Below are 20,762 nucleotides of genomic sequence, written 5' to 3' on the forward strand. Positions count from 1 at the left end.
GGCCAGGTTGATTCAGGTGTTACTTTGAGTTTTTCCCTAATTTTCCATATATATTTTGAGAGCGTGGTTGCATTTGAAAGTTTTTTATTTTTAAATGATTGCTTATGATTTCCATATCCTTTTCCACCCACCCTTTGATAAACCAAAGTATGTGTGTGTTTGGAGAAGATTTTATGCATTTGTAAATTATATTTGTTGCTCTACATTATTAATTTAATGGGCAGATTACTTTTGATTTGCAATTACAAGGGAAATTTTCAGACGTGCTTTTTGAATTTATTTTTTTGTTGTGACTTTTTATGATTTTTGAAATATTGTTTCAAAGGCTGTCTCTAATATTTGTGGTGTTTTGATTGAATAGTTTATGTAATTTGTTTGAAGATGGAAAATGCTTATCTATTAATTGCATGCGGTAGTGGTGTAGTGGTTAAGCGCTTGCTTTATAAGCGAGAAGTTCCGAGTTTGATCCCCACCATGTCCCTGGTAGTACTGCGCTCAACTTGTTTCTCCGCGCAGCAGCCTTGTTGGTCAAGATTTGTGTTTCGGAGTTATAGAGTTGAGAGAGAGTTATAACCACTATTAAGCAGCCTCCTCATCTGAAGTGGTCTTCTCGGCCTTGGGTAGGTGAATAACAAAAAAAAAAAAATCTATTAATTGCATAAAGATTTGGTCAACATTGGTAGAGACGCTTTTATTGTAAGGTGGGTTGAACCGAATTGTGTTCATTTTCCTTTTTTCGGTGGGGAGGGGCAGTCTTGTTTTTGGGTTGTACTTTAAGTTTAATTTTTTAAAACCGTTTTGTTTAAGTGGTTCTTCGTATTCTGTTTTTGATGAGTTAAATATTTTTTCATTGGAAGAATTTTGTGAAAGTGGATCATTAATGGAGAGAGGGATCTGCTTATGGACTTGAGGTGGGTGGTTTGATTCAGTGTGAATGTAGAGCAGTTAGTCATTTGGTTTTTTAAAAAGTTGGTAGAACATTTTTTGAAGGTTAAAAGTTACATCTACAAAATTAAAGCTCTTAAGATTGGTTTGAATCTCTATTTGGAATGTGATGTTTTTATATCTCTAAATTATTTTTTTTTTTCAAGAATTTTACACATATGAATACAGTATATACAGTATGAATTTTTCCTGTTGTTTTAACAAGTGGTAAAACTTTGTAAAAAGTGGTAAAACATATACAGTATGAATTTTTCCTGTTATTTCAACAAGTGGTAAAACTTTGTGAAGAAGATATTCCCTGTAATAAAGCTTAGGTAGGAGCTCTTTAAACACAGTCTAAAGATTTTCTCTGTAGTACTTTTAAATACAACTTCACCATCTTAGATTTTTTTTTCTCTTACATTAAATTTTTCAATTTTACCATCAACACCATGGTGATCATGGTAAACAAAGTCTCTGTTATTCTCATTGGTTTTTTAGTGCCACAGTACTTTAACCAATTTCCTTTGTCTATTTAGGGTTTATCTAAAAATAAAGTTGTCATATTTGTTGGATCAGCAAACCTAGTCCTAATTGCAGATCGAGCATAAAAGCATTTGCTAATTTAGCTTCAATCGAACTTTATTCTAATATGCTCAATTTTTGGATACTTCAAAAGATTGTAAACTCCTGATGGTTTTCTTTCAGGCTTCCATATCTAAAAGAAAACTTATAAAATTAAATTTAGTTAAATTTATAACTTTCAAAAAGATTTACTTATTTTTGTTTATAAAAAGTTATATCTAAAAAAGCTCACAAAATTTAACTGATTAACTGTTATTTTCATTTAACTGTGATATTTTTTTTGATTTATATTCAATAGTATGTTTCTTTGAAGATGCCAAGTTGAAATAATTCTTTTGGACCCAACTTTTCTCTTTGATCTTTTAAATGTAATCTGTCTTCAGGAATCTAAATATTGATTAATAATATTGAACAACTGCACATGACATTTATTGCATTAGACTTTGTCATACTAATAATACGCTGTTTGTTAAATTTTTATTTTCTATATAATTTATTTATCTATTGACTAATAAAACATTTTAAATATCTTTTATCTGGGCTACGCGTGCATATGAGTATTGGAACAGTTATCTCCTTTTCACTCAATATTTTTATTATCAGAGAAAAGCATTCAAATCGCAAGAGCTAAAACTGATATTAAAAAAATATCAAACTTTCTAGAAGTGTTTATGTTGTTTTTTTTTAAATTTACTTTGGTTTATTTTATATTTTTAGGAATGGCCAAAAAAAAAAACTAAATTAGAAAAAACATAAAACAAATAGCTTAAAACTTTTTTTAAGAAAAAACTAATTGTGAAGGTGCAAAAAGCAATTAATATTCGCGTTTGCAATACTCTTAATTTAAGCCCTGTCTACTGACTGATCTTAAATGTTAGATACTTAAATGTTGTGTATTTAAAAATTTACCTATATGGTTTTATGTAGCAGGTATTTTATGGTACATTTATTAAGAGGTTTAGAAATTTGCATCTGGTAGTTAAGTATTTAGCTTATAAGTATTCTTAATGAGAATAACGTGACTTAAATTAAAGTTGTAATATATAATGTAACTTTATAGAGCAAAATGTATTGTAACTTTATAGAGTAACTAAGGTCTTAAGATAAAATTAAATTTTCATAAATATTTGTCAATAAAAACAGTGCTCTGATTGTTTTGCTCAGCCCTTAGAATTAGTGTTGGCATTCGACAATGCAGATCTAACTGCATTGTCGAATGCCTACGCCAATCTCGTTTCTATGTTTTATGGTAAAACCTTTGTGTCAAATTTTTTTTGCTAACCTGATGCCATCATCTCACAGTTTAAAATTTGGCAATAAATTGCTGATCTCTCTTACCTAATTTCAAGTGCAGTTTATTTATAAACCATTAATTAGTGTGCTACAAGCATATTAGGATTACAAATTTTAGTTATGATACTACAAGTACATTAGAATGATTTTTTTGTAATAGGGCTTTGAACATAATTTGTGGCAACTTTGTTCTTTGTGTTTGTTATTCATACTTGAAAAGTTCAGAACAATCTTGTTAAATTATTTGTATCATAAGTTTTATTGTTTAAATAATACAATGAAAAAATTTATTATTTTTGAAAAATGTTTAAAAGTTTTTTGCATAATATTTTTTATTTTTTATTTTTTATTATGTTTTGCTTGACAACAATTCTAGATAATGTCAACTGGTGAAGCAGCTAAAACTAATCTTTGCATTGGTGATAGAATACTTAGAGTCAATGACAAAGATATGAGGCGTGCATCACATCAAGAAGCTGTAGCGGCACTTATTTCAAATGATCCAGAAATTAAGTTACTTGTTCGCCATGATCCTCCTCCACCTGGATTAAAAGTATTTTTTGTATAAGTGTTGATATTTTTCTAATACTGATATTAAACTAGAATTTTATAAAGGAAATTCTATTGTTTAGGAAGTAAAAATTTCAAAAAAACTTGGTGAAAAATTGGGAATAAGTATACGTGGTGGTGCCAAAGGACATCCTGGAAACCCATTTGACAAAGATGATGAGGGTATATTTATATCCAAGGTATAGTGAAATAAAAATGGGTTTAATTAGTATTAAATGAATATTTAGTATTAGTTGTATTTAGTTTATTTTAATATGTTTTTTTAATAACAAAATAAATTTACATGAATAATTTTAATGAAATTTTGCGTGTATATGTATATATATATATATATATATATATATATATATATATATATATATATATATATATATATATATATATATATATATATATATATATATATATATATAAATAAAATTATATTTTGTATTTGCAAATAAAATACAAAAACACTTGTACATATAAGAGTGCTCAATAATAAATAACACTTATTTATATTATTTGATAGAGCATTTTATACATATATAAATTTATAAACAAAGAAAATACAATTTTTTGTTTTACTAATAGTTTCATCCCTTAAGGCAATTATCAGTCATGTAATACAAATCAAAAAACAAAAAAATTGTTAAAATTTAGTTACAGTGGAGTGAGCTCCGTTGTCATAACAAAAATTATGCTTACATTTAGATACTAATTCCTCTTATTTAATAAGTTTTCATTGGTGTAAGATATTGTGACATATACTTTTCATATAGACATGGGTTGCATCGTTTTATCATGGGATTGTAAGATCTACAAAGTTTTACAATTTTCCATTCAATTGTTGGGTTTACTCCACTCCCTTTTTATCATCATACTTAGATAATTCAGTATCGTTTTTATATTTTTCAATATTAAAAGATTTTGTTGCTAGCGTATGGCTAGCGTATCTAAGTTTGAATGCGGTTTCATTAATTCTAAAATGCACTTTTTTATTCTCGTCCAGAGTGCCTGGGTATAGAGTGGCTTGATAGACTATGTTATTTACAAGGCACTGTTAATTTAAAGGGCACTAGCTTTTAATAATATAATTGAAAAGTGTATTGGTATCTGAGGTGGTATTTTTCATTGTATGATAATTAGCGATTAATTTGATGTTTGGCATAAAACTGTAACTCACCTTTAAAGTATTTCTATTAAAAATCTTGTGGTATTTATGGCCGACTGGGAAGTGTTTGTCTATTAAATCCAAAAAGAGTTTACCAATTTTGGTAGAAGCATTTTTACTGTATGTAGGGGGTTACACCAGATTATATGCACTTGCGGTTTTTTGATAGGGGTTGGATAAGTTTCGGAATATAATTAAGATCAAACTTGTAACTATACTTTTTCAACACATCCCGATACAAATTGGCAGAGTTTCAAAAAATAGTTTCATTAGATGAATTAGCTGACAGCCTTAACTCTATAGAACGAGAAAGTTGCTTTAAAATGCTAGGGTGGGGAGGGGAGAGAGTTATAATTGGAATCAGCATAATAAATAAGAGGAATGATTTAAATTAATGATTGAATGACTTGAAGAATTTAAGGTAAGATTGCTTCAGCAAGTATCAAACTATGAATATAATTATATTCTTTTTAATAAATTGTTGTTATTCATATTTTTTTTAATTTTGTTTGTAAGATAATATATTGTATAGTTTTTATATATTTAAATTGTATTAAGGGACTTTTATGAAGTTATTTTTGAAAAAAATCTACACAAACATTGTTTAGGTTAATTCATCAGGAGCGGCTTCACGAGATGGGAGATTAAAAGTTGGGATGAGAATTTTGGAGGTTTGTTTGTAGATTAACTTTCGATTTTAGAGGTTATTTTAAAGAATATAGTTACCTTTTTTACATTTGTACACTTTTAAAGTTTTTAAATCTATAATAATATAAATTTGATAAAGTATTAAGTGTTTTACTATAGAAATTATTTTTTTTGGATAGTATGTTTACTTGATTAAAAAATAATGAAAAGGTTCGTTTAAGTGATTTGAAATAAGAGTAATAGCTGAAAGTTTAATAGTTATATTATAATAAAATAAAATTCTGGAGCTGAATAATCATTTTAAATTCCTAGTAGTTTAAGACACTTGAAAAAGATAAAGTTTTTTGAGGTGATGTAAAAGTAAAAGGTGATGTAGATGTAAAAAATCCTTGCACTATAATCCAGTACTATAGAATAGTACTAATTACTAATAGTACTAATACCTTGTACTCTAATCCAGTACAATAGAATAGTACTTATATTTATAGTACTATTTTATAGTACTATAAATATCAATTTATAGTACTATAGAATCGTAAAAATTAAAAATAATTTTGAGGTAATTAACATTAAAAAATATTGTTTCAAGTAGTTCTTTAAACTATTAAAATTAAAAGTTTTAATAAAATTATTACGGGTAAAAAAAAGGCCGAGTTTTTAGGTAAGCGCATTTTCTAACCGTTCGTGTAAATATTTCCAAATTTTACATTTTTTTAAATAACCTATTAAATAATTTGTCATTAAATGCTTATTTTTTTGCGATGTTTTGTTGCAACAAAATTCATTTACGTCTTGATGTAGGTTAATGGGGTAAGTCTTCTGGGTGCGACTCACGTTGATGCTGTAAGAGCTTTAAGGACAGCAGGGGATATTTTAACAACAGTTGTTTGTGACGGTTATGATGAACAAGCTGCATCGGTACTTATCGAAGAAAACATATTTTTCAATCCGTCCCTATGCGAGTCTCGTTTTTCTCCTGACTCCCAGTCTTCAGCTACCTCCGGTGACCTTTCAGTAAGTTTTTTATTTTTTTATTTTTTCCAGCATTTTCACAAATCTTTACATTTTACTTCGTTCATTTGTATTTTTTAATAATTCAGGATGGCGGATATGAACGAATAACTTACCATCATCACAACGACCAACCTAAGGTGGACGAATCTTACAAAGAAGCCGAAATTTTAGCGTGGACGAGAGTTCGTTGATTTTTTTATTATGAGTAATAGGCGATATACTGTTTTTGTTTTTATTGAAATAATAAAAACTTATAATCCGTTGGGTTTAAAAGAGTTTCATTTGTTAGGTAGAACGTTCAAGTAGTGAACAACGTACACTCGATGCAGAAAAACGAGCTAAATTACGGCAAGAAACAATTGATGCTTTAGATACCGATGCTAGGAAGGCGAAGCAAGTAATTACTAAAAGTAAAGAACTTTCTACTTCCTCCCTCGAAAATTCTTTGATTGATCGTGATATATTACACGAACGTAACATAGTTGGAAGTGTTGTATAATATAAATAGATTATTTTTCGTAACTTTGACTTCAAATACAAATGAAATACTTTAAATGAATAGCAGCCGTTTCCAAAACGTAATAGTTTTGTCAAATGACTGTTATCGTTTTACGTGACGAAAATATACTGATGACGCTTTCGATGAAAATAGTATTAGTTGTTTTATTTTTTATACAAAATTTCTTATTTACAAAATTACTTATTTAACAAAAGTGAAAGTAGTATTCAAAGCAAAAATTTCCCTGCGTTTATATAATATATATTACTTCCTTTTTTTTATAAACATGCTTTGAAGATTTACTTTTATCATTGTAAATGAAGAAGTGCGCGCGAATTTTGAACAACATGGTTAATCTTATAGTAAATTGTATGTCTAATAGCGGGTGTGAAACGTTTTTCTGATTATGCTTGTATATGGTCTTTTTTGTTTTTGATGATGCGCTTGTGTATGGTTGTTACAGTTAATCGTAAATATATTTGTTTATTGTGTAATAATTGTTTCTAAAAATATAAATGGCTGAAAATGCTTGTATATGTTAATAGTTGTATATGTAAGTACATCTATCAAAATGGTTGCATATGTCTTTCATTTGTTTATTTCTATAATAAAGCAGAGCCGTCTGTCCTACCCTTATGCTAGGACGCTTATGACAACAGGCGACAAATATAAAATGTAAGCGCGATAGAACTTTTTCAAAGTTTCTAGAAGTTTCAAGAACCTTTCCGAAGTTTCTAGAACTTTTCCAAAGTTTCTTAAACTTCAAAAAGTTCAGGAAACTTCGAAAAGGTTCTAGAAACTTTAGAAAAGTTCTAGAAAGTTCAAACGCGTTTACATTTTAAATTTGCTGCCTATTGTCATAAGCGTCCAAGCCTAAGGGTAGGACAGACGGCTCTGCTGTATTTAATATATATATATATATATATATATATATATATATATATATATATATATATATATATATATATATATATATATATATATATATATATATATATCAGTGTCGGACTGACTTTAATACCTCCATCCATATTTCCCCTCAAGAGGAGAGGGGGTGAGATATTAACAGGGCCCTTTATGAAGCAAAAAATTTAAAAAATAAATTAAATAGAAAAAATTTTAAAAATAAATCTCATAGTTTTTTTATTATTAGGACAGTTCTAATAATGTGGATGCAAATTTCTATATTTTTGACCATCTTTGATCATTAGTCCATCATCAAACCATGCAAGGTTTTAAAAATACAGTATTTCTAAATTGCAGCGTTCCCCCTCCCACCACCACCACACCAAAAATTCCTGGATCCGTCACTGTTGCACAATGGACCAAACAGCTGTTTTCACGGACATTAGTTCATAACTTTTGAACAGAAACTACTATGGGGTTGATTAAAGACTTTTTGGAAAGGTTTTTATGTTTAAATTTTGGAAAAACTAAAAAATAATTTTGCTGCAGGATATTTAGGTTATAATTTAAAAGAACAAAATATTGGAAATTTTATAAAATTTGCTTTTTTATAGGTTATAGCAAGGATACGTATAAATGTTTATAAATATGTATGTATATTTTGGAATACAAAGATAACATAGGAGCATCAATGGCCAAAATAAAAGAAATTATCAAAAGAAGAATTAACATTTTAAAATATGTGTCATCTTCAGATAAAATGTTTTTAGAGACATTTTGTTTATGAGAATATTTATCAGAATGTCCTCATTCATACCAAAATTTGCAAAATGATTTTGACTTGTATCTCTTGTCAAAAAATTTTGATTAGACGATATCCACATTCAGTTAATGGTGTATGCTAAGTTAACAATTTAGCAGTTTTTTGAAAGTGAAAAATTTTCTTGAAAGTCTAGTATGTTAGTCCAGTATCAATCTTAATATTTTGTTATTACTTTTTAACTCTGAATTATAAAGATTTCCCAGAGCACTTTCTTCATTATTCAAAATATGCGCCCAAGAATAACCAATCAGTTTGTGACGATGATGTTATACTGATCCAGGTATATTTATTTTTGTAACAGGTAAAAACTCGTTAAATAGGAATAAATAAAAGTCTGTACAATAGAAATATACAAATATAGTTATACTGATCCGAATCAATTTTTCTTTTTGAAGAAAATACTCAAAGAATTACTGAGAGCACCGATTAGAACTTTTGAAATGTTGCATGATACTAAGCAGATAGTTGTGCAATAATTAAATCCCTGTTTAATTTTTTGTGCAATAGTTCTCTAGCTATATAACCTGTTGTTGTTGTTCCTCTTTTTCCAATTTCATTAAGGTAGACCCATTTTATACCTGTTTTTTTAATATCTCTGTTTGTAATGAAGACTCTGCTTGCTTCAGAAAGCCATTTGAAGCACTGAAAGGGGACTCAGACCAATCAAAAACACCAGCTTTCACATGTGCAACAATTTTCATGAAATGGTCAAATATACCTAGTAAAACATGAAGAACCTATAAAAAATATCAGTAATTTTTAAATGTAATAACTTTTAATATCAAGTATGTTCACATATTAAAAATATAGAATAATATGAACACTATTACAAGATACCAATTTACTTGTATTTGCTTTACATCACAGATTGGAATTGATTTGATGGTTTGTCCAGCCCTTGTGATATAATTGTTTTTTTTTTAAGTAAAGAAACGTCTTCATGTTTAAGTTGGTTAAATATTTCATTCATAGTTATATTGTCATGATTGATTACAAAACCATTTTCAATTCTTTCAATATTCAAACACTGATTTTTTGAGCATGTGCACATGACCACAATATGCACCTCCAACAACACAAACACAAACTGTTTAAGTTGACATTGTTTCTATTGGAAACTTATTGAAAGAGTTATTCTGTAACATACTCTTCAAGCAAGGTTTCCTTTACCAGCCTTGAATTATAAGCCAGCATAGCCAATTTTTTTAAGTTGGTTTTTCTTCAGATGCAGATCTTTGCCAGCTATTCTGAACTATTGTTTTTTGTGCAAATGTCAAATTGTCAGAGCCAATTGCCTTAGCAATTACTAGTATACAACCTATTATGTTTGCAGAAATAGTTTTTGATTGTTTATTTTCCTCAGCAATGAAAATTTCATATAATTCAAATTAAGTGAGCATCATTGTTATTAAACTAAAAATATAAATATTTTTGTTAATTCATTGTCTAATAACTATTTAAACAAAATGATTTAAACTTAAAATAATATAATTCAAACTATAAACAAGTTCACGTAAAAAGTAAAAATATTATATTATTACTATATACACAACAAAGCCTTCAGTTTTGATTTTAACTCTTGCAATTTGTTCATTTTAAAACAGATTTCAATGCTGCAGTATTTTTTTTAATTAATGGTGGTACTAACTAGATTAAATTTAGTCAAAAAATAAGTTCAATAGAAAAGAGGGCTAGGAGGGGTTGGAGGTGTTGGTCAAAATTGGACTTAATCCTTTTTTTAATTTCTAGACATACACTTTTACTGAACACATCTTCCCCTTATGAAAATATGTAGAAAATAATGTAAAACTATTTACATTAACATTTTTTAATATATTTTACAAAAAGTTTAACTAAAGGGGTAGGGTTATTCTTTTACATTAAAAAAAAATATGCAAAGTTGGCACAATTTAGTTAAAAAGCATCTTATTCCTCATTGTTATAGGAGTTTTAAAATATATTGGTTTACTAATGTGCTAAATTAGAACTTTTTGAGATAAATTATTTTTTCTGATAAAAAATTAGTTAAAATACACTAAAATTTTGCTAAATTTTAGTTGTTTCATTAGGTATAACATGTAAAAACAATTTTGTGCTATAATCTATGATGTTTACATTCACATTTCCATAAACTACAGTCTAAGATTGTTTCTGCATACAATTATCACATTAGCACTGCTTATATAGTGTCAATTTTTCTTATATAATGCCAAAAATGACTTTTATCTATCATTTATACCTATTACATATTTTTTGCAACAAGTTTAAATTATTCAAAGAGGTTAGGCGTCTAACTATCAAGTTTTCACCCCTTTTGGTTTATGTTTAAATTAATTTCTTAAATCACTTCCAAGCTCAATGGCATTTTTGTTTTTGTTGATTCTTTCTCGTATTTCATTAAGGAACCTCAACTTCGTTTCTAAATAAGCTCTAGATATTCCACGCTTATTTTTTACTTTATCCAATCTTTTGAAACAACATCCGCATCTATATTTTCTTAAAGTTATAGTACTCATTTTTAGTTTTTTTTTATTTAAATTAAAACTTATTTCAAACTGTTAATCTTTTCATTTTGGTACTTTTTAATTTTAGGCGAACAACTTATATATGCCTGTTGGGAATTCTCTTCCGTTGGGAATACAATTCAATAGCATTAAGAGGTTATTATAGTCAATTAAGGATTAGAAAATTGCGAGACTTTTATAATTTTTCCTATAAAATTAGCGGTTAATTAATCGTAATAATTAATTAACTTCTAAATATAATTAATTATAATTAATCGTACGCATTATAGTTGGAATAATAGTTTGAAATAAGCTTTAATTTTTTTCAAAATAAAACTAAAAATGAGTGAAATAACTTCAAGAGAATATAGATGCGGATTTTGTTTCAAAAGATTGGATAAAGTAAGAAATAAGCGTGGAATGTCTAGAGTTTTTTTAGAAACGAAGTTAAGGTCCTAAATGAAATACGAGAAACAATCAACAAAAAAACAAAAATGCCATTGAGCTTGGAACACATTGCTGTGCTGCCTGTATTGAAAGAGCACGGAGAAAGGAGAATGAGGAAATAAATTCACCGTTAAGTAGATTTATAGAAACTCAGTCGTTTGATTTTCAAACAACGAATCTTGAGTTGTCTGAAACGCTTGAAACAAACCAAGTATCAGCTTGCTCACCGATTATTGAACAAAATGAACAAATATCACTAAAGTCTTCAAAAAATTTTCTAGTTGAGTTTAAAAAAGAATTAGTTGAGCTAAAAAAAAGCGAAGGGTGAGCGAAAAAAATACATCAATTTTGGTGGATATACCTCGAACAACTGCTTTTCATCGCTATTATTTCGTATGTCACATTAATAACTCTTCACAAAATTTCAAATTCTTTTCAGGGCAAGGCATTATTGACGCTTATGTCCATAAAAAAATTCTCATACCTACTGGATCAAGATGCTGCGGAGAGCATTTGAACAAGGTTGGATTATTAAACAATGAAGCTTTAAATCAGCTGATTGTTGTTAAAAAGAATGTGAAACTAAATGCATCAGAAGTTAAATCTTTACTATAGATGTTTCGATATTACGCTCAGCATAGCAGTTTATTTTCAAAGTTTTCTGATATTTCAAAAATACCTGATTCTATTTGCCAGCAAACTACTGGATTCAATAGACAACAATTTGAAGAACTAAGTGGAGATTTGATTTCACTCAGAAACACCAGTAGTAGATCTAAATCTCAAGTTCTAGCAATCTTTCTGTTTTGGTTAAAAACTGGTCTTGATCAATACACTGTCGCTGATTATTTTGATATTGACTCTCATTTTGAGGTATCTCGATGTTTGCAACAAGTAAGAGATGCTTTTGTAAAAGATTTCATCCCTAATAACTTAGGTGTAGATCATTTAACAAGGAGTGAATGGTTTGCAAATAACAGCAAATTGGCCAAAGAAATATTTAATGCTAAAGAATCTCAGTTGATATTAGTTATCGACGGAACTTATTGTTATTGTCAAAAGAGCAGCAACAACTATTTTCAACGAAAAACAATCAGCGTGCAAAAAAAAAACACATTTGGTTAAACCTTTTTTATTTTTTATATCAAATGGAAAAATTGTCAATGTATTTGGACTTTACGAGGCAACAAAAAGTGATGCTTCAATCATGAATGATGTACTTCTAGGCGACCAAAATCTTAGAAAATTGCTTCATCCTGGTGACATTTTATTACTTGATAGAGGTTTTCGAGACTGTCTTGATAACTTAAAAAATACTTATAATTTGGAGCCAAAAATGCATGCATGTGCAGAAAAAGGTCAAAAACAATTGCCAACATTACAAGCTAATCAATCTAGAATGATTACAAAGTGTCGTTGGGTTATCGAAGTCACAAATTCATTTCTAAAAACATCTTTCAGAGCCTTACATAAAGTGCGCAATAAATGTTTGCCTCGAATACATTTCACCGACTATAGAATTGCAGCATCCCTTATTAATAGATTTTTTAAGCGTCTTTACTCAGACCAGGATGATAAACAAAAAATTATTAATAACATTAAAGTAAACCTTCATTTAGAAAATAGTTTGGAAAAGCTGGTCAAAACTGAAAAACTAAACAAATAGAGTTTGTTTGTAAACAAACTCTTGTGTTTGTGAAGCAACAATTGTACTTGGTTTTTCTAAATTTCCTGAAGAAATAATAAAAAACAACATCACTTTGGGCTATAATATAAAACAGCATCAACTTAGGCAATGTTTAAGCTACATTTCTGAACATTTCAATAAAGGAAAATATGAATTGGCAACATGTGAAATTGTTCAAGGGAAATCAAAAGTTCTTTCTCTTATTATCAGATCTCGTCATTCTGGGTCTACAAAGTATAAAGTGTTCGTGCAATATTTGCCTAATACAAATGATGAAACTGGAATTGAAGGATGGTACTGTACTTGTAAGACCGGCATGAGAACTGTAGGCTGCTGTGCGCATAACGCTAGTGTAATTTATTATTTAACATGTGGAAAGTACTTAGAAAGACTTCTTTTATTAATTCCAAGTTAGAAACTTTAAAAAAAAACAGCTAAGAAGCCATTTTAAATAACACTTAGCAAAATTGAAATATCTACTCTCACCCCTCGTGCGTGCAAGATTTTTTTGGTTTTTATTATTTATAAGGGGCTTCTAAACAATAAATCATTAACAGAAGTTGTACGCACGAGGGGTGGAAACAGGGGCGAAAGCAAACACCATGGGTGGTATACCTCTTTGTATACTTCCTGAACAAATTATGCTTTTAATTTAATTTTTTTCTGATGAATTGGAAATTTATTTGGCTTTCAATAACAACTAACTTAAATTTATTTTGGTAACATTGATTTTTAAGCAATGTCCACTGTTTGGCCCACTGTGTGTTGATGATCGCAACAACTTTTAAGCACATATCAGTAGAAAATTCTAGTAAATATGAAAAAAAGGCATTTTTAATTAATTTATTAGAAATAAAAGAGCCGAGTAATGTGTTTCTAAAAACTTAATCTGAAATAGAAGTATAATTAAAATTTCTAGGAGTACTCCTTGACAAAAATGTAACATGGAGAGATCATATAAAATATATTGAAGGTAAAATATCAAGGAACATTGGCCTACTTTATTGGGAAAAACCTCGTTTAAATTCAAGTTCAAACTCTTATATTTCTCTTTTATTCATTCCTATCTTAATTACGCTAATATTGCATGCAATATTGCATAGTGTAGTACAAATAAAAAAATTATAAAAATTTTAAAAATTATAAAAAAATAATAAAAATTCTTTAACATGCAAAAACATGCAATCAGAATTATATCCAATGAAAGCCGCTATACACCCAGCCAACCTTTATTTACTAAGTTAAATATACTAAATATCTACCAAATAAATATTTACCATCTTTTAATTTTTATGTTCAAAATTAATAAAACTATTATTCCAAAAACTTTTAATCCCTTATTCAAAACAAATCAGAATAAATACTAAACTAGATATTCAAATAACACCTAAATACAATCCAAAAATTATTTTGCGGCAACTGAGTTTTCGATTTCAATTAGAGGACCAAAGGCATGGAATAAAATACTCACAACTGAACTTAAAACTCTTACAATGTTAAATGAGTTTAAGGCTAAACTTAGAGAGTTATTACTAAAAAATGATTTATCTCAAAACTCTTTCTGAAATTGCAAAATACCCTTATGATTGATTTATAAATACTCTTATATTAATTTTAAAAAAGAAGTTAAATGTAATTGGTAACTTTTCAAATTTATTTTTTATTATTTTTGTTGTTTAATATATGTTGTTATTCTTTTTATTTTTTGATCTTAGACTTTGGTTTTCTAAAGTTTAATATTTAAAAAAAAAAAAAAAAAAAAAAAAAATTAATTCATGATTTTTCAATAAATAAAAATTAAATATTTCCGTGCTTTTAGAAGAATGTTTAAGTAAATAGCGCTTTTTGTTATTTTTTAATAATAAGTAATTTATTTATTACTTTACCAATTTTACGTTGTTTTTTATAGTTAACGAAAGTGCTTATTTTTAGATTAAACTTTATATTTACAGAATTTATAAAGGGGCTTGGCGATCAGACATATTAGTCTTCTTCTCGCCCCTGCTACTTATTTCATTATTTCCGTTTACAAAGATTTACACAGATTAGACGTGTTTGAAAAAGCTCCGTTAAATTGGTGCAATAAATTTGTTTGTCACTGTGTTTTCGAGTTATAATGATCCAATTGAAAAAATTTAATCCTCAGAGGTAGTATTATCTATAATTTTTGTTGCTTGTTTATTTATTTACAGTGGTATCTAAGTCTTTGAACTCTTGGTTTATTGTTAATGTAATAAACTTTTGTATTAACTAACTCTTTAACTATAAATTAGTGTTTAACAGACCGTATTTTTCTGATAACATTTATTCCCATGAGATTAATTAATACCTAAAATATTAGATTCCTAAAAAAACTTTACAAAAATAAAATAAATAAAAATTTGATGATTCATTTTACTAATGACTAATATTGATTATAGCAGTACAATATAAAATTCAAAAAAAGGAAAACTACCAATTAAAAAACTTAATAAAAAAAAAAATAAAAAATGAAAAAAAGTATTTACCAAAATTAACTTTAATAAGATGGTAAACAAAATTGACATATGTAAAAAAAACCGCCCCAACCGTTGCCAACCTTGATATCTGGATATTGGAACTTAAGAACATTATCTCTGAACAAAGGTCAATAATTGATTTACAAGCCAACCAAATTAAAAAACTTGATCAAAAAATATCAGTAATTCAAAAAGATATAAAATCAACTCCAGTCCCACAGATTACCAAACGTATCTCCAAAAATAGGACAAGTCTTAGTTGAGCTTAAACAAGCAGCAAAACGTGAAAAAAATATACTAATGTTTGGTGTTTCTGAACCAGCCACCTCAGCTTGTGATACTAATCCTCCATCCTCAGCTCTATCATGTGTCTCTGGCGTCCTTAAAATTCTTGGAATCATCGATGAGGATACCGTCTTCTCTAAACGTCGAAACACGAAAAAATCTTCAAACAGTCGGCCAATTCTAATCGAACTTACAGACATCAACAAAAAAAAATCCGCCCTATCCAACGCCCGTATGCTTACTAATCACGAAATCTTCAAAAAATACACGGTAAGCCCTGATTTATCTTCTACTGAAAGAGAACTAGAGTACGACCTACGTAAGGATCAAAATACCCGCAATACAAAACTTCGTTCAGAAATCCCTGAAGCCCCTTTCACAGGGGCATCCGCTGTGGAGCAGTCGCTCCACAGCGGATGCCCCTGTGAAAGGGGGCTTCAGGGGGGAAATGCAGATCAACCTGCAAATCACATCTTTACTTACAATAAGATTTTACCCCAACTAAGCAAACTAAAGTCTGGATCACCATGCCCTGATAATCTCCAACTCTGTTAAAATCATCCCATTTCGAAATATCTGCATCTCTCTGTATTCTATTTAATCGACTAATTGAATGCAATCATATGCCAGATCAATGGAAATCAACTCACTTAACACCTATACCTAAAATAGCGAACCCACATTCTATGGAAGATTATCGGCCAATAGCTATCACATCTGCTCTATGCAAAATTTTTAACCGTATCTTGTGTATATTTATTGTTTATCATACGAAGCATATCTGGACCACAAATAAACAGTTTCAATTCCTCCCTGGACATAGCACAATGGATGCTACAATTCAAGTAATGGAAGACTTTAGCTACGCAAAAGTCAATAAATTGTCAATATTCGCCATCTTTTTTGATTTCTCTAAACCTTTTGAGATGGTTGATCACAACAAATAACTCTTCAAACTTCAAAAATTTTAGCTGGCTTACATTATGGATTGCTAGCTACTTACACAACCGTCGTCAAAGAATAAAAACAATTGAGCATGTAACCGAGTGGAAATGTATTAAAGCTGGAGTCATTCAAGTTCTCAGACCTATTTTATTTATATTATTCATACATGATATGAATGATTTTTTACCACCTGAGACAAACCTAAAAAAATACGCCGATGATATAACTAACTTACATCATCTATGACAAAGATGTAAAAAAACCTACCTCAATCTATTGTGGATAGCGTTGCCAACTGGGCTATTGTTAATGGCATGAAACTCAATCATTTAAAGTGCAAAACATTATCGATAGAGAGTTGTCACCTTAATCAAGTTGCAATTCCTTCTCTAATTCTTTTAAACTCTAAACTCGAATTAGTTGATTGCTACAAGTACATAGGAATCCTAATAAATAAAAATCTTAACTGGGATGATCAATGGATAACAGTTTATAATACTATTATGTCAGAACCCTACTTACAAAAACGCCTTAAATCTCACATTCTGTACAGCGTCCCTATATTCTCGTCTTGCAGTATTGCAGCAAAAAAAGAGCTTCAACTATTCCACAAACATTCACTCAAAGTTATTGAGATCATTGCCATAAACTCACACCAATTCAATATCTGTCACAATATCGTTGAGCTTATTGTTAAAACAAATATAAAATTACTTAAGAAAATCCTATCTAACCCAGCACATGCAATAACCTCAAAACTCAGGCAATAATCTCAAACCACAGGCAGAAACCCTGACAGAATGTTATATAAAACCAATACTGTTAACACTTGTATCAAAAAACTTTTATTCTCTATAGTCAAACGTTTATTCTCAATACTGCTTTATAGTCAATACTGCTAATACTTGTATCAAAAAACGTTTGTTCAGAAATATTTACGTATACTTCAAGATGGTATCGAAAACTTATACCTTCGTAAGTAATTCGTTGTTGGTACATTTCCCACTTATCATTTTTATTTTTTCATTTTTTTAAACCAAGAGAATAATACTCCGGATACATTATGAAGAAAAAATTGTAAAATTCATTTATATGCTATGCAATTTGAAATAAATAATAAATAAATATATATCTTGTTATTAACATACGGATTGTATATCTTTACATAGCAAAAAAAAATCGCTTCAAACAAATATACTTATGTCGTATGCGTTAACGTGTTAAAAGAGGAGCTTAGTAGATATTACAAAACTTGCAATGTATCAGCGGTTATTTTTGATGAAGGAAAAATGTCATTGATAGAGTAAACTGGGGTAAGAGTACACGAAAAAAAATCAGTAAACAGTTTAGCAATTTTGTTTCTTTTGCATTTATTGAATACTAAAAAAAAAAATATTTAAAAATGCAAGGAAACGTATAGTAGAAAATTTTGTGCTCTACCAAAAGGAATAAAAATTATTTTAGAAAGTTATTTTTGCCTTAGCAAGCTATAAAACTCTCATCCTAGAAAAAAAAAAGTTATTTACAAAAAAATCAACTTCGAAATTCCCCGAAATTTGTAAAAATTTATTAATAAAAAAGACTGTTTTATGATGATCAAGATACTCTTTTCAAAATTAAGTTTGCTAATTCTGGAAATATTAATTATTAATTAAATAAAACGTAAAAAAAATATGGTAGTCTGTGCTACCTATCTAAAAAATTTTAAAACAAAAATGACTCGTACTTACATTCGTAAAACGTAAAAAACAACAAAAGAAAAGCAGTTGCAACTTGCTGTAGAATTAATCAAAAAAGGCGAAATATTACTCTTTAGAGGCATACAACATATCAATGAAATCTATTCACAAGCGTGTGCACAATAGGGTGGAGTGATTTTGGAATCAGAACTATAGTAACCCTGGAGTAAATAGATTATCAAAAAATAATAATAAAATGTATAACATGTACTTTCTAATAATGCCTAGAAAATGGCTGGTTCACAAAAATGTACATTTATTTAGACTTAATCTATTTTCGAGGAAAACCGCCATTTTTTGATTTTTTTTCAAAGTGGGCATGCGCATTGCGCATTGTTTTGTTGTTTTTAGATTTTTAAATTATCTATATATTAATACGGTAATGAATAGTGCGCATAGTTACGCCTAATGTTTCGCCTATTGTTCGTATTGTTATTTACGGTTCTGTATTCTGTAAAATACACTATTTCTTAGTTTTTAAGAAGTTTCTAGACTTTGTTATGCGCGGTTACATTTTCCATGCGGTCTTTCAAGTTAAGTCAGCTTGCGAATTTGAGATGATCTACTTTTATTCTCAAGAAGAGTTGATGTTGTTCATTGTTTAAAACAAAAGTTTAAATAATCGTTTGTTTGTTGTTGGTTTTAATATTCTAATTTTTATTTTAATTAATATTCTGTTTTCATTTTTTAGAAGAAGTTAGAAATAAAATGTCTCGTAATACAGTTTTAATTTTAAAATCTAAACATGAATGCTGTAATTTATCTAATCTTCTAAATATGAATACTGTAATTCAATAGTGTTAGTGTCGTTTCACTTTCTTTTTTGATAAAGAACTTTCTAGGCTTTTCTAAAAGCGTTTCTTTACTCCACGCGGTCTTTCAAGCAAGGTCTTCCAGCCGATTAGAGCTGATAAATTTTTAGTTTCAAGTGGAATGGATGTTGTTCATTGTTTAAAAACTAAAATTTGTTTGTTGTTCGTTGTTTTTATTTTTCTGTTTTTTTTTTTAGAAGAAGTTAAAACTAAAATGACTGGTAAAAAAATTTGTTTTAGTACAATGTTTCTTTTTTAGTAAAGTGTTTCAGTTTTGTCTTCAGTCTTTTTAGATCATTTTAAGCAAGTATTGTTTCATTTTTTTAGAGCAGTTAGAAGGAGCTGAAGGCCTTTTTAGTAAGTATATAGTGTATAGTAGTTTATTTATAGTTTATATTAGTAACATAGTTATATTAGTTTATTTATAGTTTATATTAGTTTATATAGTATATAGTAGTTTATTTATAGTTTGTATTAGTTCAAGTTTATTTATGGTTTATATTAGTAAGTTTATTTATAGATTATAGATTAGGATTAATGAGAATACAAAATTTTTTTTTTAGACAGGCTAGCTGCCAGCGACTTAAGTAAGTTTTATCATTTAGATTTTATTTGAGTACAAATGTAGCATTAGCAATTTTATTGTCTATAATTTTATCTCAATTTTTATTTTTAGACAGACAGGTAGAACTCAGTAAGGACTTAGATTTTGTAGATTTAAAAACTTCTTTTGAAGCATTGAATATGTTTTAAATATTTTAATAAATTTTGTCATTTAGGTGTGGTAGCATCATCAGTTGGTGCAAGTGGTATTAATGTCTTTTATTTTATTTTACAGCAAATAGTAATGTTTTTTAATTTATTTTAAAAAGAATCAATAAATATTGTTTATTTAAACATAATCATCAGGATAAAATAGATAAGATAGATAAAATAGCTTTTTTATTTAATATTTTTTTATTTAGTTATAACTTCAGTTGCACCAGCCACAACAGGTAACTTCGTACATTTATTTTAATATACTTGAATTACATTTGTTACTTAACTTTTCAAGCAATAAATATTGTTTATTTCAACATTATCGTCAAGATTATATAAATAAACTTTTTATTTGATAATTTATTTTAGTTGCTTCTGGATCAACTTTAAATAATGGTAACTCATTAACTCATATTTTATTATAGATAAATGTAGATAAAAAAATGTAAGTTGGAAATTTTTGTAGATTTAAAAGCAGTAAGCTTTTTTCTAAAGGTTCTTTCTATTTTTGGATTAAATCCACTATCACTACATTTGTTCTATGTTTATATAATGTACTTTAATAATTTTTGTCATTTGAAAAAAAATATATCAATGTTAAATTACACCAGGTTGTCGAAAATAGTTATAGTTTAATGATAATGTTGTAGACTGTTAGAGCAGATTATAGA

At 28.2% G+C, this 20,762-nt stretch overlaps 2 protein-coding genes across 3 annotated transcripts in view; both read left to right on the forward strand.

The window, feature by feature from the left end:
- LOC100200861 (protein scribble homolog) overlaps positions 1-7,262 on the forward strand; it is a 58,986-nt gene extending 51,724 nt beyond the window's left edge. The window contains exons 31-36 of one of the 2 annotated variants that reach the window (XM_065796557.1): positions 3,179-3,355; positions 3,435-3,551; positions 5,134-5,196; positions 5,975-6,187; positions 6,274-6,369; positions 6,477-7,262. In XM_065796557.1, coding sequence (XP_065652629.1) covers positions 3,179-3,355; positions 3,435-3,551; positions 5,134-5,196; positions 5,975-6,187; positions 6,274-6,369; positions 6,477-6,686 — 876 coding nt within the window. In that variant the 3' untranslated portion in view covers positions 6,687-7,262. Of the gene's footprint in view, positions 1-3,178; positions 3,356-3,434; positions 3,552-5,133; positions 5,197-5,974; positions 6,188-6,273; positions 6,393-6,476 lie in introns of both variants that reach the window. The other variant, XM_065796558.1, reaches the window with a different exon arrangement.
- A 9,197-nt stretch (positions 7,263-16,459) lies between these two features.
- Positions 16,460-20,085, forward strand: LOC136079487 (uncharacterized). The gene is made up of 6 exons (XM_065795226.1): positions 16,460-16,577; positions 19,530-19,553; positions 19,660-19,689; positions 19,801-19,836; positions 19,896-19,919; positions 20,009-20,085. The coding sequence occupies exons 1-6, from the start codon at positions 16,460-16,462 to the stop codon at positions 20,083-20,085; spliced, it is 309 nt and encodes a 102-aa protein (XP_065651298.1).
- Positions 20,086-20,762: the final 677 nt, after the last annotated feature.

This window comes from Hydra vulgaris, chromosome 04, assembly GCF_038396675.1.
Source record: "Hydra vulgaris chromosome 04, alternate assembly HydraT2T_AEP".
NCBI classification, from domain to species: Eukaryota; Metazoa; Cnidaria; class Hydrozoa; order Anthoathecata; family Hydridae; genus Hydra; species Hydra vulgaris.